This window comes from Hipposideros armiger, unplaced genomic scaffold, assembly GCF_001890085.2.
Source record: "Hipposideros armiger isolate ML-2016 unplaced genomic scaffold, ASM189008v1 scaffold_798, whole genome shotgun sequence".
In the NCBI taxonomy this organism is placed as follows: domain Eukaryota; kingdom Metazoa; phylum Chordata; class Mammalia; order Chiroptera; family Hipposideridae; genus Hipposideros; species Hipposideros armiger.
The window spans coordinates 150093-165220 of record NW_017732148.1 but is presented as its reverse complement, the minus strand read 5'-3'; the positions used below and the strand labels follow the sequence as shown (position 1 = coordinate 165220).

General features: G+C 33.8%; 1 protein-coding gene across 1 annotated transcript in view; it reads right to left on the bottom strand.

Annotated features, from left to right (window-relative positions):
* ATP8A1 (ATPase phospholipid transporting 8A1) overlaps positions 1-15128 on the bottom strand; it is a 211590-nt gene that overhangs the window by 146169 nt on the left and 50293 nt on the right. Inside the window, exons 6-8 of the mRNA XM_019628491.1 lie at positions 12932-12972; positions 2990-3063; positions 366-435 (exon numbers count right to left, since the gene is read on the bottom strand). Of these exons, the coding sequence (XP_019484036.1) occupies positions 366-435; positions 2990-3063; positions 12932-12972 (185 nt within the window). The remainder of the gene's footprint in view (positions 1-365; positions 436-2989; positions 3064-12931; positions 12973-15128) is intronic.

Here is a 15128-nt window from a genome sequence, read left to right as displayed (position 1 = left end):
ATAGCAATGGAAACTACATCTTTTCAATATGGTAAAGCCTAATAAGGTGAATAGTAAAAATGAATAAGCCAACGCATATCAAAGCACTTAAAATTACTACTATTATTATCATCAGAATGTTGGCTATTACATAAAATATTAAAAATATTACTAATTGCATGTATATGATGGATCATATTTAATCAGGTAAATCTGAGTCTTCCATACTACTTAATGATACCAGTTTATAAAACCTCTTCATATGGTTCAATGAGAAAATATTTGCAATAGGACAGAATTATTTTAAGTCAAGACAGTAAGAAATAAAGGTCCTGATTCCATGTAATAAAACAGCAACAATTACATAAACCTATATTAAATCTTACCTGTCTGATTTTCAAGTTTGTTTCACCATCCAAGTTGGATGTTTCAATGTAGCACATGGCCTGGGGCTCACTATTGTTTGAAATTGAAAAGCAAAAAGATTTAGTGGGGGGAGGAAAGCATAATAATAACTTATTTAAATACTCAGACTCACTCAAGCCTTTTGTTCTAAATAAAGCTTTAATTGCCTAGTTTTTTGATGATTTTCATTCTAACTCCAAATTATATGAGGCGAACCCATGCATGACAACTCATGGATCAGCTTTTCAGCCAGAAGGACCCAAAAGCAATTTCCTGACAACAATCAGTATAAATCTTCAAGAGACTGTAAATGATTAAATTTGTCACATTACACTTGCATTGTTCATCCATATAGACACAACACAGACTGAATCTGAAGTGTAAAACACTTTTGTGTCTAGAATTATCTTTAGCTCAAAAATATCAAGTGAGATTTCATGCTCGTAGCCCACATGTAAATTGGTTAAGGAAAGTGGTTGATTAGAAAATTCCAGATTGCTGCTCCTACAAATTTGCATTTACTACCCTTTTAGGAAAGATGAATAGGATCGTATGAACCATAACATTTAAATTTTAAGGCTACTTTTTAAAAACCATATGAACAAATTTTACAATGAAATTTAAGATATACACTTTTCTCCCCCTATTTTTCCTGCTCCTATTCTATTTCTTCAAGTTGCTTCAGAGATTCTTGTAGCAGCAAACGTTAAAACTAAAATCAGCCAACTTGGCTATACTGTTCCTTGACCTGAACCTAGAATATTCACTCTATGGGTCCCCACCAGAGTGTTTTAGTAAAGTTTGGTGTGCAGCAGCTGGTATAAGGCTTCTGTGTTCTCCAGTTTTTTTCACAGGTACCACTCCTGGACCATCTATATCCTGTCCCTTCACATGCTAACTTTACTTGACATTATAGGCAGGTGAGTTTGCAGTCCAACTGTACAAGCCTATCCTCAACTATAACGAAAAGCATTCTGGAGCTAAATCAATCTTATTAGCATTCAGTTATATAATAAACCCATTAATATCATATAAGTAACTAGGAGTGTAATCTCTGATAAGCATGTGTATTGAAAGTTGGAAAGAAATTTGTTAAGTTACACACACTTGGAATTTTCTAATCAACTTCCAATTTGTACATGTGCAAACCAGACTATCCAAGTTTCAGAAATGGGCATATAGCTTAGTTTTGTGGCCTGAAGATTTGTGAAAATTACTAAAACACATGGCCATTGATCAAATATTTTATAGATTCATTTTAAAGTAACTTTGCAAGTTCTTCAATTTACTCTATGGCCTTTTTTTTTTTTTAATCTCATAAAAGCTGATACTTTTTCCCAACTGGAGAAGTTCTTCAATATTTATATTTCACTCTATCAATAATTCAAAGTTTTGTTTTGTATTACTGTCACAATAGTAATTTGGCTCTGGCAATTGCTCCCAATTTGTAATTTACTTATAGATACATTTGAAACTTAAATGGTTTATAAAATTATAAAACACATCTGATAATATACAAGCATGATGACAAACAAATACTAAATGAACGATGCTGATTCCATATTTTGGCAGTAACACGCATCCAAGTTTTACTTTACATATCCAAGGCCATTCTCATATTAAATGAGAATAACATTCACATTCTAATTCTATTTCTATCTTTTTTTCATAAAGCATCTTTTCTAGGACTTTAAATGGCAAGGAACTTAGAAAGTTAATAAAAGAAACTTCTATTTGAATTGGGGCAAATAAAATATGCATCCAAATTCAGAACATACTTAATCCCTTAAGACAGCTGTTACTGAAGAAGCTCTTAACAGGGCTATGAAAAGACAGCGAGATGTCTCAGATAAGGAGTCATGCTAGACAATAAATATTTCAGCAAACTAGGAGGACATCCAAAACACAAACTACAGTCAAAGGGGCAGAGCAAGCTTTCTGATTAGTAGGTGGAGAAATGAAACAAGATGCATATCACAATACAGACACTAGTAGACAGCTGAAATTTATCACAGTAACGTGCACTTTGTCACTAGTTACAAGTGGGATAAAAACTGATCCCAAAGCATGCGGTACAAAATGTACAACATCGAGCTCTGTGCAGGGGGTCCTCTGTAAACCCTATACAAGCCCAAATTACAGTCATGATTGCTGAAGGGATTCTACAGAACTTATAAACAACTTCAAATATAAGAATAAGACGAATGTTTAAAATCTTAAACATTTCTCAATAACTTTGTTTCATGTAAACCTTAACATGGTTCAAAACAATATCTGGGAGAAGTATTACATCAAGCCTTAGTATTTAGGCATGTTGTTAAATATGAATATATATTAATGATGCATAGGAAATAAAATCTACCTTTCCGGGCATGTTTCATGGGTTCCTACTGATAACAATAGGAACTGAATCTGCCCAGTTGAGGGATGAACATTATTATATTCATAAAAGGCCTTTAAGACATCTGTGAAATGTCCATCACCAAGGAGTATAAAAAAGTTTGTTAAAGGAGACACAGAACTCGACCATCTTTGGGTTTAACTGTTCTCTGGCGTAGGGTGAGGACCCACATACACACATCCTGTACAACTCAGCGGTTCTAACCTTGAGGACAGGCTGATGAGATCTGCTGGGAGGTGTTCCCCATTGGTCACTTTCACTATTTCCCCTACTGCCACCTACAGGTCCCAGTTTAAAATCATTAAAATGGAAAAAAAAAATGAATGACAGAGAAAAAAAACAAACAAATGGACAAAGGAGACAGAAAGTTTGAAATTATTATAGAAAATAATACATGTTAATAAAAATGTCTAATGCCAATTTTTTCAAAATTTATTTTGATCAGGTCTAAAGGCACAAGAAAACATGGACTGCTTAAGGATTATTCATTTGCTTTTAAGCCCAATTTTCAATTTTTCATGCAGAAACTTTTGATTTTTAAAAGTTTACTCACAGGTATATCTTATATTAAATAAAAAGATATTTTTATAGAGAGCTACTTTATCTTAAAAATTTTCCTTTCTCTAATTCCTCACTCTCATGCCATCTATTTAATGTCTACTCTTACCCAAGAAGAAAAGAAATAATTGTGGAAACTACTTTCTAAGCTTTTGAAAAACAAATTATACTATACTATACTATACTATAGTAAACTCTACAATACACTAAAAAAATTTCTTTATTTAAAATTTTCTGATTCCAAAATCTTTCAAAGTTAACTACATAAACATCTTATTAACTTTATATAAGTACCGTGTGCTAATCGACTGCGCCACTGGAGCTCCCATCTTATTACCTTTAATGCGAAACTGCAAAGACATGGATCTCAGGAAGTTAGAAGGCATAATTGCATCCTTTTGAGTTATTTAATAATTAATAAAGTCTAAGTAATGCATTGATTGGGGAGAGAAATCTTTTGCATCTAGGAGAAATTTTTCAAAGATATAAAGTAGACATGGCAAAAACCTATTTGGACTTGAATTAAAAGCTTGAGTTATTTTACTCTATTTTATACTTTTTAAACTCATATATGTTATGTGTTCATTATATGCTAAAATTTCAGTTTCTTTATTTCAAAATGAAAATCAATGAAAAACAGTAACTTTCAACCATGTTCACACTGTAATTTCATGCTACCTCAAAGAAGATGTGCTATTAATAATTAATAATTGAAAATTACTTGGAAATTAAAATATTATAAACTGCTGCTTATTGCTACTGTTAAATGGTGCTCACCTGTAGGTGAAAATCACCATGTACTTATTCTGATAGTGGACAATGTGGTATAATGAAGATATTATTAGATTAAGAGTTGTTAAGTATTCCAACCTTGACCTAGTCATTAGCTAAAGTTAAGTGGCTAAAAAGAAAACTTAAAGTCAAAATTCCTCTTTCTGTAAATGATGACAGAACTTTTACCTACTTCTTAAGGCCAGTGTAGGTTCAAAAGAGCCAAGTAATGCAAAATCCCTTTTGAAAACAAAAAGAAAATACTGAAATGTGGTACTTTGCCACTTGGACAGAAATATCTAACAGCACAAGCTTTTTATACATTACTTTGAATACTGCTAAATAACAAAAAGCTACAAATCAGGTAATCTTTTTAAAAACAATAATCTTTAAAGGAAGTTTATCACTATGGATGCTATATTAAGGTTTAGACACTATTTTGATCTACCAATACTGATAACCACCAGGGAATTTTTTTAATGTTTAGAAGATAAGTTCTGTAAAAATGCTCTAAAGTTTAAGAAATATAAGCGCAGAGATTTCTGGGAGTTTCTGGCATTGGATAGAAACAGATGAAAAATATTTTGAAGGTTTTCAACTTAGAACTAAGTATAAAGTCAGGGCAATACAATTACTTATCTTCATATTTTTGAGTACAATTTAAATATTGTAATTAATGAATCAGCGAAGATGGTTCTATGATAATTTCTCCATGCTAAGTTTAATCAGGAAAACATTAATACTTTCTTAAATTGCTGAAATTCTCTATCATTTTGAACTTAGTTATATAAATATGACATTCAGATCGTCAAATGTCCATTAGATTTCTCAGACTTTTACTTATTACCACCAAATGCAAACTGCTCTGTTGGTTAGGTAGGCATGCTTAAAACTTAAATGAAATAGTATCAATTTAAACAAAAAGGAGAATTGAGGGATATTAGCGTTTGATCAAGTAATCCATCTTCCTTACTTTAAAAGACATGAAATCAAGGTCTGAGAGACTAAGTATTTGGTTCAAAATCACCCAGTCAAGGTAAGAACCCTGGTTTTCTGCCTCCTCAGCAGAGCTCTCTAATACTGATGCTATGTAGTCCCTGAGACAAAGGCAAAGGCAGCGAGTTCACTGATAAACTCATTCTCACACTGTCATGCACAGACCAGCACGTTTACTTCAGTTTTAGAAACCTACCCTGATGAAGGTTAAGCAAAAGAAACTAAAAAGAAAGGTTAATTAAAAAACCTATTAATTTTTCTGAAAACAAAACCTATAAGTAAATGGCACAAAGAGCTCCCAACTATAAAATACGGAAACGTAACTACCTATAGTTACTTCAACTACCTGTACACTTACTTCTACAAATATCTGTATAACTCTTACTTGCTCAATTAGATTTCACTAACTTGTCATAAATCCAATCATTTTCAATAATGACCTGATTAAATAGATTTTGAAAAAAGGACACTGTCCATATTTACATGTGGATTTTACAAATAAAACTGTCCAAGGAAATGATGATAAACAACCTCTAAAATATTTAAAACATTTTTTTTCTTAATTTATATTAGGACTGGTTTTATAGTTTTTAAACCTAAGAATATTTGAAAGTTACATTCTTTAAAGGGTAACAGTGCCATATGTTCTGAATACTAATTCATGACTATCTTAAGTATGAGTAAAACAAAAATTATCTAAATTCAGTAATGGAAAGAACTTTACAGAAAGAGCAAAATACTTTAATTTTTTGTTGGAAGTGTGGCATTTCAAAAGATATGATGACCAAAAATGAAATCATAAATCCATTTTCTTGTACCAATGCACCATAAAGATCAAGAAACTTTGGAGGGATATATGAATGCATCATAAAGGAATTTATCATGAACAAATATTGCAAGATAAAAATCAGGAAAGAACCCAATCCATGTATTATATAAAATAAGTGACAGGAAATCTTACAAAAGTTAGTGGTCCACAGAAAAGCATCTGGACATATCCAGAGAGAGAGAGTGGGCTCGTAATTGCAAATATAGCTTTTGAATTATAAAGCATAGTACCTATCACTTATTCTATATGACAAAAATGAAAGAGTCAAGTCCAATCAATTTTTTTAACGCTTAATTCATAATCATTAGAGAGGTTTAAAATTCTTCGTTTATTCCTTATTTCCTTGGAGAAATCACAAGGTCAATGCAGGGTAGAGAAACCGTCCTCTACACTGTTTGAGCATCAGTAGGTATCTCTACCTTGATGAGAGAAGTACAGTGTCAGCAGGTATATACTCTTTGCCTTTTATTATAACTATATCTCCAACATTTACCTGAAAGAAAACTGGGAATTGGTTAATTATCTGCATGGAAAGATAGTTACAAATATACAACCCATTGTATTTAAACATAGAATACAGTAAAAATGGTTATTGGCAAACAAGAAACCACTTATCTTCACAAAACAGCATAAAATGATCTAGGAATGAGGCCAAGGATGGTGCAGTGCTTTAAAAATTGAACTTGTGTCTTTGTTTTATCAGCTATATAACTTATCTTAATTTATCCATTTAATTGACATTTCAACTTCTCATAGTCTCTCCCTCTGACATAAAAATAAAAAGGAGGAATTTACCAAATGAAAATTTTACCCTATTTAAGGAAATCTCAATACAACTAGAAAAACTATTGGATATATAATAATTACTCCTCATGATGACCTTATGAAATAGGTGTTAGTTATAATTCATAATTTAGAGAGAAAGGAAATGAGTATTAGATTCTAAGTAGTTTGTCCAAATTCTCAGTGAGATGAAGAGCTTAATTCAAACCCACATCTGACTTTCTGCAAAGCCTGATTTTGCATAAATAAATATCATGAAACTATTACTGTTTTTTAAATTAAAAAACAACAACAAAGCAGCCAGCTTAATCTCTTTCTCATTTTCATATCTGTTAGCACTTTTGTGAACATGGCCTGAAGACAAAGACACGCTATGGCCAGAAATTGTTAGTAGTAATTTCAGTGATAGGTTTGTCATAGAGTTTTTGTCAGACAATGCAACACCCATAGCCACTCCCTTATATCATGAAAATTTTCCTCTCGCTTAGTAGTCAAATGAACCTAAAATAAATTTCAATTCTTAATCAAGAAAAGCCTTTTTTTTTTGAAGATTTGTATTGGGGAATTGGGGGATAGGAACAGTGCTGGGGAATTGGGGGAAGGGTTGGGGGGAAGGGGAACAGACAAGTTGCTGTCCTTTTGTTCTTCAGTCTAGTTGTGGAGGACATTGCTTCACTGGCCCAAGTTGGCACCATCATTGCGCTCTTCTCGGGCGAGGCAGATCAGTCGCCGGCTTCTGGACGGACACTCACTGCGGCTGCTGGCCGCTCACGCTGGCTGCTGGCTACACACGGTAGCCCATGGCAAACCACTGCAGCAGGGGCTGCAGCCTACGCTGTTGCCGACTCACAGCAGCCCAGCTCCAGGTTGAGCTGTTGTTCAGCATCTTAGCTGTAGAGGGCAGTGTCACTGGCCCTCATATGTGGGATCCGAACCGGGGCCTCTGGCGTCCCAAGCCAGCTCTTAATCAACGTGCCACTCAGCCGGCCCAAGAAAAGCCTTTTTTGTTATAGCCTTTCTTTGTTGTCATTAATGCCTTTTTGTTCTTTCCCCTCCTTTCTTTTCCTTGAACCATAAAACAACACTTTATTCAGGGGAAGGAGAGAATGGTGTCCGCAGTGGGAATCCCTATAAGAAATTGCTGCATAGATAGCCCACCATGGTCTACTTTATATACTGGGGGCAGAATGGCTTAGGGAACATTGGAGGGGGCCTTCTCATCTATGGTATGTATCCTGGTTATCCATGTAGGGAAGCTCTGGATGCCTTGATTCAAGAGAAGTTCATTTCATCTGAAATCTGGGTTACCTAAAATTGAAAAATTACCAGGCACTGTGGAATCAAATATCTGTTCCATCAAAACAACAATAAACTGGGAAAATGAAAAGCAGCAAGTATAGGTGTAGACTGACCTTTAAGGTCATGTGTGATGACAGAATTCTGATAGTACCCACTGAGAGCAAGACAAAGAAATGTAGTTCTCTGCAGCCATGACACTTAGGGAGAAGGCTACGCAGGTTGCCATTCAACTGTTCTTGAATCACTAGCTGTGTGTCAATGTTTACTATTCAATTAGACTACATGCTTCATAAAAGCAGGATATTTGTTTACATTACAGTATTAGAGTCTATAATAGACTCATAAAAATCCCTAATTGATTACACTGTTTTCCAAAATCTTTGTTCATTGTAAGACCACGGCTTCTGGTTATTAAACTGAAGACTAAACAAAATATCAGCACCTTATATGGTACAATATAGTGACCACAGTGGCCTGGGAACGCCCAAGGCTCTCTGAGTGCTAAAGTTACCCTCAGGGTACTGTGAGGAAAGCAGGGAACTCACTTCCTCTTTATGATGCTTATGTTTTAGATCACTTTCTCAAACACATCCAAGCATCTTTTTTTCTTTTAGGGTTCTGAGCTCCTAGTGTGGCACTGCCCCTTTCAGCCTGGTGTGTACATAAGAGGAACACATGGAAGAGAAAGCCAAGATGGCAAAAATTCTTTAACCATGTGTTCTAATTAGAGAACTATCGTGACAGAGGAGTTTTAGTCCCCAAAATGCTGAAGAGAAGGAAATATTTAGGGCTTCAGGCCACTACCTTGCGCCTTCTCAAGTCACTCACATTAGCACTACAATTGAGGGTTATGTAAAAGGGTAAGCTTATTAAAATAAAATAGACTCACTTAAAACCTGTCTTGGTCCAATTGGAGGCTCCCGCATATTTATAGTTTTACTAGAGGATTTCTGGAGATATAAATTCTTAGTCCAAATAAATACATTTCATGGTGGTAATATCATACATTAAAGCAGTTCTATAGGGTGACTTTTCCACATGCATACAGCCACCCATCTCCCCATGCTTCTCTAGGAAACCAGAAGAATGTATCGATTCTAAGATTCTTCACCTAAATTTTTCCCCTGCAACTATCTTTAAAAAACCTGTGAACAGTCTCAGCTGCATCTCAATTTGAACAATTGGTTTTGTGCTAAGGGCAACGCAGATAGCTGTTTACATTTCAAGTGTATAGGGGCAATGCTTTTGCACAGGGCTTTGGAATTGCAATACTTTTTTAAAAACCCCAGATACTGTTAACTTAACATTGTGTGAACAGAGAAAAGGCTTCAGGGCAATAACTGGAGGGATGACTGTTAATATTTGAGAGCGGAAGTCTGCCCATCTGTGAGTGACTGATGTGCTGTGCAAATATGTAGGTCCTTTGAGAACCATTCAAAAGCAACCACAGTAACCACACATTTAGAAAGGCAGAGAAAGAAAGAACCCGGAAATGAAGCTCATTTGCACTATGGTTTATCATATTACCTTGGCATGTGGCTCTGACTCTGGGTTTCGGTTTATTGATTTTATTTTTAATTGCACAAAATACTACATAAGCTGAAGAAAAGACTTGCCCCAGAATCTGGCTAATGCAACAAGCCTGCTTCCATGCCAGTTCACTTAGTATTCAGTAAACCATCTTTACGTAGCCAGCACCTTAGTGTACACAATCCTGTTCTTTTCATCTACGGTTATATTTTTTGACACAGGAACCATCTTGCTTGCTGCTGTGAGCTCACTGCTTGGCACATATACTTAATAAATATTTGTTGAATGAAAAATGGCGTAACATTTTTCTATGTTTCCACAGCATTTGAAATTATAGCATTTACTTGTCACAAAATACACTAGAGTGCAAAATGTTGTAATTTATTTAGAAAACTCTCTCCCTATTGTTGGGTATCCACATATTCTAATTTTTCACTATTATAAAGAATGCTACAATAAACATTTATATATATATACATACACACACACACACATACATATATACATACACATACACACACACACACAGGTTTTCCCATACTTTGATTATTTTCTTGGGGTAAATTCCCAGAATCCTTTCTATGGTTCTTAGTATGAAGATCAAATGGCTAATCCACAATAATATAGGAAATACTTCAGGAAATTAAAAATTCTAAAGTACGAGTGAGTTTGTTTTTATGTATTGGATAGCAGATGAGACTTCAATATTGTTTAAAATCATAACTTTTATTAGGTTGGATATTATACTGAGTCTGGTTTCTTATTATAGTTCTTTCTGCTTATTGCCAACTTTGATTTTCTGTTTATATAATAATGATTTTAAATTTGTTATATTTTGTGCAAATATTTTCCATATTCCACTTGATCTGTGGTAGTTTTTGTTGTATATTAGTTTTAAATTTTATATAATCATATCCCATAGATCTTGAGATCTTGCTGTTCTCCAAGTATTCATTAAAGTCTTTATTCACTTGTCTGTTTTTCAAAAACAATATTTTAATATTTAACTTTTTTAGCTAGTTGGAATTTTTTTGGCATAGGCTGTGACTTAGATATAAACTACATTATTTCTTGAAATTGCTAATCTGTGATCCCAACATAATTTATTAAATAATCCATTTATAGATGATTTTTGCCTTCTTTATCAAAATGGGCTTTATTTCAGGGCATTCTACTCTCTTTGATTCTACTCTATTGTACTCTATTACACTCAATTTTAAGAATAAAAAGACATTTACCAATGCCTATTTTTTGCAACAGACACACTTTATTTTAAGAGCTTTTGCTTTCCATTTTACTTAAAGTTAATCCTTCTACACTGCTCTTCCTTTTTTCCAAAATATTTTTCTATTTTATCAACTATTTTTTGAAATTAAGATGAAAAATTTACTCAACTCTTGAAGGAAAAAAATGATAACTTCTCTGGGATTATGTTACATCAATACTTTCGAACAACTGATATTTTTAGTTTTTTCTATGAATATGACATATTTGTACATTTATGTGACTCCTTAATACCTAAAATTATGATCTTTTCTTTCCCAAGGTCATACACATATTTTAAGTTTAGCTGTAAGCATCTCATATGCCACTGCAAATGAGATATTTTTTCACTATATTTTTCTAAATTGATATTGTGCACATAAAGAATGCTGTTATTTTTTGAATATGTATCTTGAGTTCATTACTGAACCAACTTTTATTAACTCTAATTAGTTCTAATTCTAATTATTAAGTAACATCAGCTCATTTTGGCCGGATGACTTTTGGCAACATTGTAAATTCTATCCCTCTGTATCTCAAAGTAGGATGCCTGTATCTCAAAGGTGGTGCAGATCTGCAAGAGGGCTGAAAATGCTATCATTATGGGTGATTGTGGGCTACTAATTTAATTTTTTTGTCTGTAAATTTGAAAAAGTAAGAGTTAAAATAATCCAGGTAATCCAGATAGATCTTTTTTTTTTTTTTTAATCCAGATAGATCTTGAAATAATGACTAGGAGAAAAAGAAGACATTTTAACAGGTTAAAGGTAAGAGTGAAGTAGTAGATGGTTATCTCCTGACTTTACAACTGTTTATTTTTTAAGCAAGCACTCTAGGTGAGAAGATAAGAAATTGCTCTACCAATTTGTTAGGATATGCATTTATGTTAACTACACTGAAAACTTTAGTAAAGGAAATATATTTATAATAAAATTCAATTTATCATACATGATTATATCTTATCTATCTTCTCTCTAAAATGTTTATATCCACAAATGCCAGCCAAAAGCATAAAAGAAACTTCTTTTAAAACATTTTGAGCTTCTTTTTAGTTGGTCTTCTGAAAAAGAGGTGACTACAACATAAACAAGGAAAGCACAATCAAGGTATTTTCCTCATTGTTACTTTTATGTCAAAGACCAGAGAGAGTGATGAATTTTTCAAATATCCAGAAGAGGAGATGTCAATCTCTAGTCTAGTCACTGATTTAAAATAACAAAAATGCAACTAATTCACAGGGAATCCTATTCTCCACAGGGATACAAGGTGACAATGAACTTCATAAAGTAGAATCAGGGCGTGGGCTTTAACCTGCTGGGAAACCCTGGAGTGCCAATCAATTGATGCGGTTACATCTCTGTTGCCCTGGCAATCTCAGGAAACAGTATCCCCTGGGGAGAGTGGCCTCACATCCAAAAGTTCTTTCACCAAGTTACAAAGGTTATTTACTTGCGGATGACCAGAGGTCAGATGTTCTTCCAGAACTAAGGGAGAATAACAATTGCTTACCTTTTGAAACTGAAGTCTGGAAAGCATATGAACACTTGGATAACACTTGTTAAATTGTGACTCAACTCGCTAACTACCACGTTAGAGGTCTTGTGAACAAATTAACCTCTTAATGTTATGGAACTGATTTCCATCTCTTTGGAAGATGATTTTAGTTAGTAAGACATTTTTTTTTTTATCTTAAGGAATTAGCAGTATGTAAATTTGATTAGTCACATTACATGAATTTGAAGTAAAATATACAAATGTGAAATCAGAATTCTAAGTTTTATTTTTACTTGGACAGTATATGATTAAAGCAAAAATTACAACACAAAACAGTTCATGGTTAAATGAAATCTGTGAAAACAGTACTTAAAATATACCATGAAAGAAACAAAAAGTTCTAAATATTACTTTTCAAGATAATTGTCTTTATAGCATATTGCAGAAACATTAAGTGGAAGTGCATAAATGAAGACTCCACGTATGTTTTCAACATTAATTATTAAATAGCTTTCATATCAGTGGAAACCTTGACATGTTTATATTATATATAAAAATTACATCTACTACAGTACACCTCTATGCATTTCCTCTCCTGGAACAAAATAAAAATCAATGCCTACCTTTTCCCAGTGCACAATTTCCCAAGCACCATTTCTCAACACTGGAAAGAGAAAAAGTCATATTTTTAGGAACATTTTTTTAATACTAATCAATCCAAAGCCTATTTCTGATGAAACGATCACTTTAAATAAATAGCTTCAACTAAATTAAACCAGTAGCAATTTTTACAGGTTTAAAATTATGACAGCAAGGACATGTAAAATTATACAAAGAATTAGAAACAACCAATGTACATTGTAGATCCCACAATAACAGTATGAAGAGAGGGTAATCTCGCTGGTGCTGCCAAAGGCTTTCTTCAGAACCTACAGGAATTACAGGGCTCTGCTGGGGGAGAAAGCCACAAAAATAATGTGAAAAAGGGAGTAACAAGCTTAAAAAAAAATTAGGGGGTTCAGAACCCCAAGATGTGCCTCTGTGGTATGCAGATTGTTTTGAGGTAAGGCGACTGGAGAAACTTCCGCACCTCTCCTGGCCACCTAGACGTATTTGAATTGGAGGCCTTGCCCATAATAAGAAATCATCAGAGATAACCTCTTTTGACCTATTTACAGGGCAGGGCAAACTTCTATTTACTAAACATCTCCCCTTCTGATAGTCCTGCAATGACCCCCTGAAGCCCTCAAGGCACCTTACCTCGTCCCTAGCTCAGAATGTCCTATACACCCATGTTCCCTTTGTCTCTGAATCTCTTGGGCACGTGGGGTCTCTCTTTCATGTATGTGGGGTTCCCATACATATGTATGTATTAAATTTGGTCATTTTCTCTTGCAAATCTGTCTCATGGCTATGTGATTATTAGACCTGCTGAAAGAACCTTGAAGCTAGAAGAAAGCCATAACAGTAGAAATGTTTAAAAACAAAAAAACAATCACAAGCATAGAAGGAACAGATATCTAATTGGTTAGTAAACATTTAACACATAAACCAACAGATAAAGAACCTGCAGCTTTAGGTTTATAATAATGCCAAAGAGCAAAAGTTTCCATACTTGGTTTACTGACAAGAAATGAGAGAGTATTATGAAATTATGATAGAAGGGCTGGTATTTTCTAGTGTTTGATTACTGCTTCACAGCAGTAACATTGCTCAGTACATCATTTTTTTATCCCTACTATGTGTCAGTGGCATAATACCAAATATACCAATAGACACTAAACTATAAACAAAAACAGGAAAGAATAATGTGAAATATATGGAACAGAACTTAGTGGTGAAGAAAAGGAATAAGTCAAGGTTAGACAACAGATTATCCTCACAGTGAATTCCATAAAGGCAAAGCTAATATTTGCTTTGTTTACCACTATATTCCCTGGAAACAGCACAGTACCCAGGCACAGAGCAGCAACTCAGCAAATATTTTCAGAATGAATAATTTGTAGGTATCAAAACATTAGATTCATTTTCTTTTGATCTTAGAAGAGATGAAGGCTAAACCTTCTGTAATTCACAGTAATAATAATTCCCAAAATGTTAAATGGCAAATCAAACATTAATTACATACCACAGGTCTTGAAGCCAGTATTACAATATACATTACTTTAATCTAACTGTAATCTTTTTGTATTCCAAAATTCCCTGAACACAGGGGCTGTGTCTTATCTATCTCTTTATCTCTAGCGCCCCATGGTGCTCCTAGCACATAAGACACACAAATGCTTGTTAAACAAATGAATAAATGCAACAATGAATATCTTACAAAGCATTTTGATGAATCAGCTTCATTAATTTAAAAAAGAAATCCAAGTTGAGGAGCTAAAATAAAACTATTTCCAGTATAATAACTGTAACTATTGAATAAGGTAAAGTTCCAATGTTTACGCTACTCGTACAGTTAGGGGTAAACTATCTGAACCACAGGCATCTAAAATTGATCTGTGTCCTAATACACAAAACTCTAATGCCTGAAGTTGACCCACACTGACCCCAGAAGTAAACCTGCTCCTCAATGTTGCAAAATACTAGGGTGTGAAGCCTAAGATTGAGAGTAAAAAAAGCCCTGAGTTTAGATGCCATCTCTCTCTTTGCCTAGCAGTATCTTTCTCAAAATTAATTGTTACACAGAACAAAGAATCAATGAGAGCACTCTTCACTTTTTTAAAAAATTGAATTTATTGGGGTAACAATGGTTAGTAAAATTACATAGGTTTCAAGTGTACATTTCTATAATACATCATCTATATATCACATTGTGTG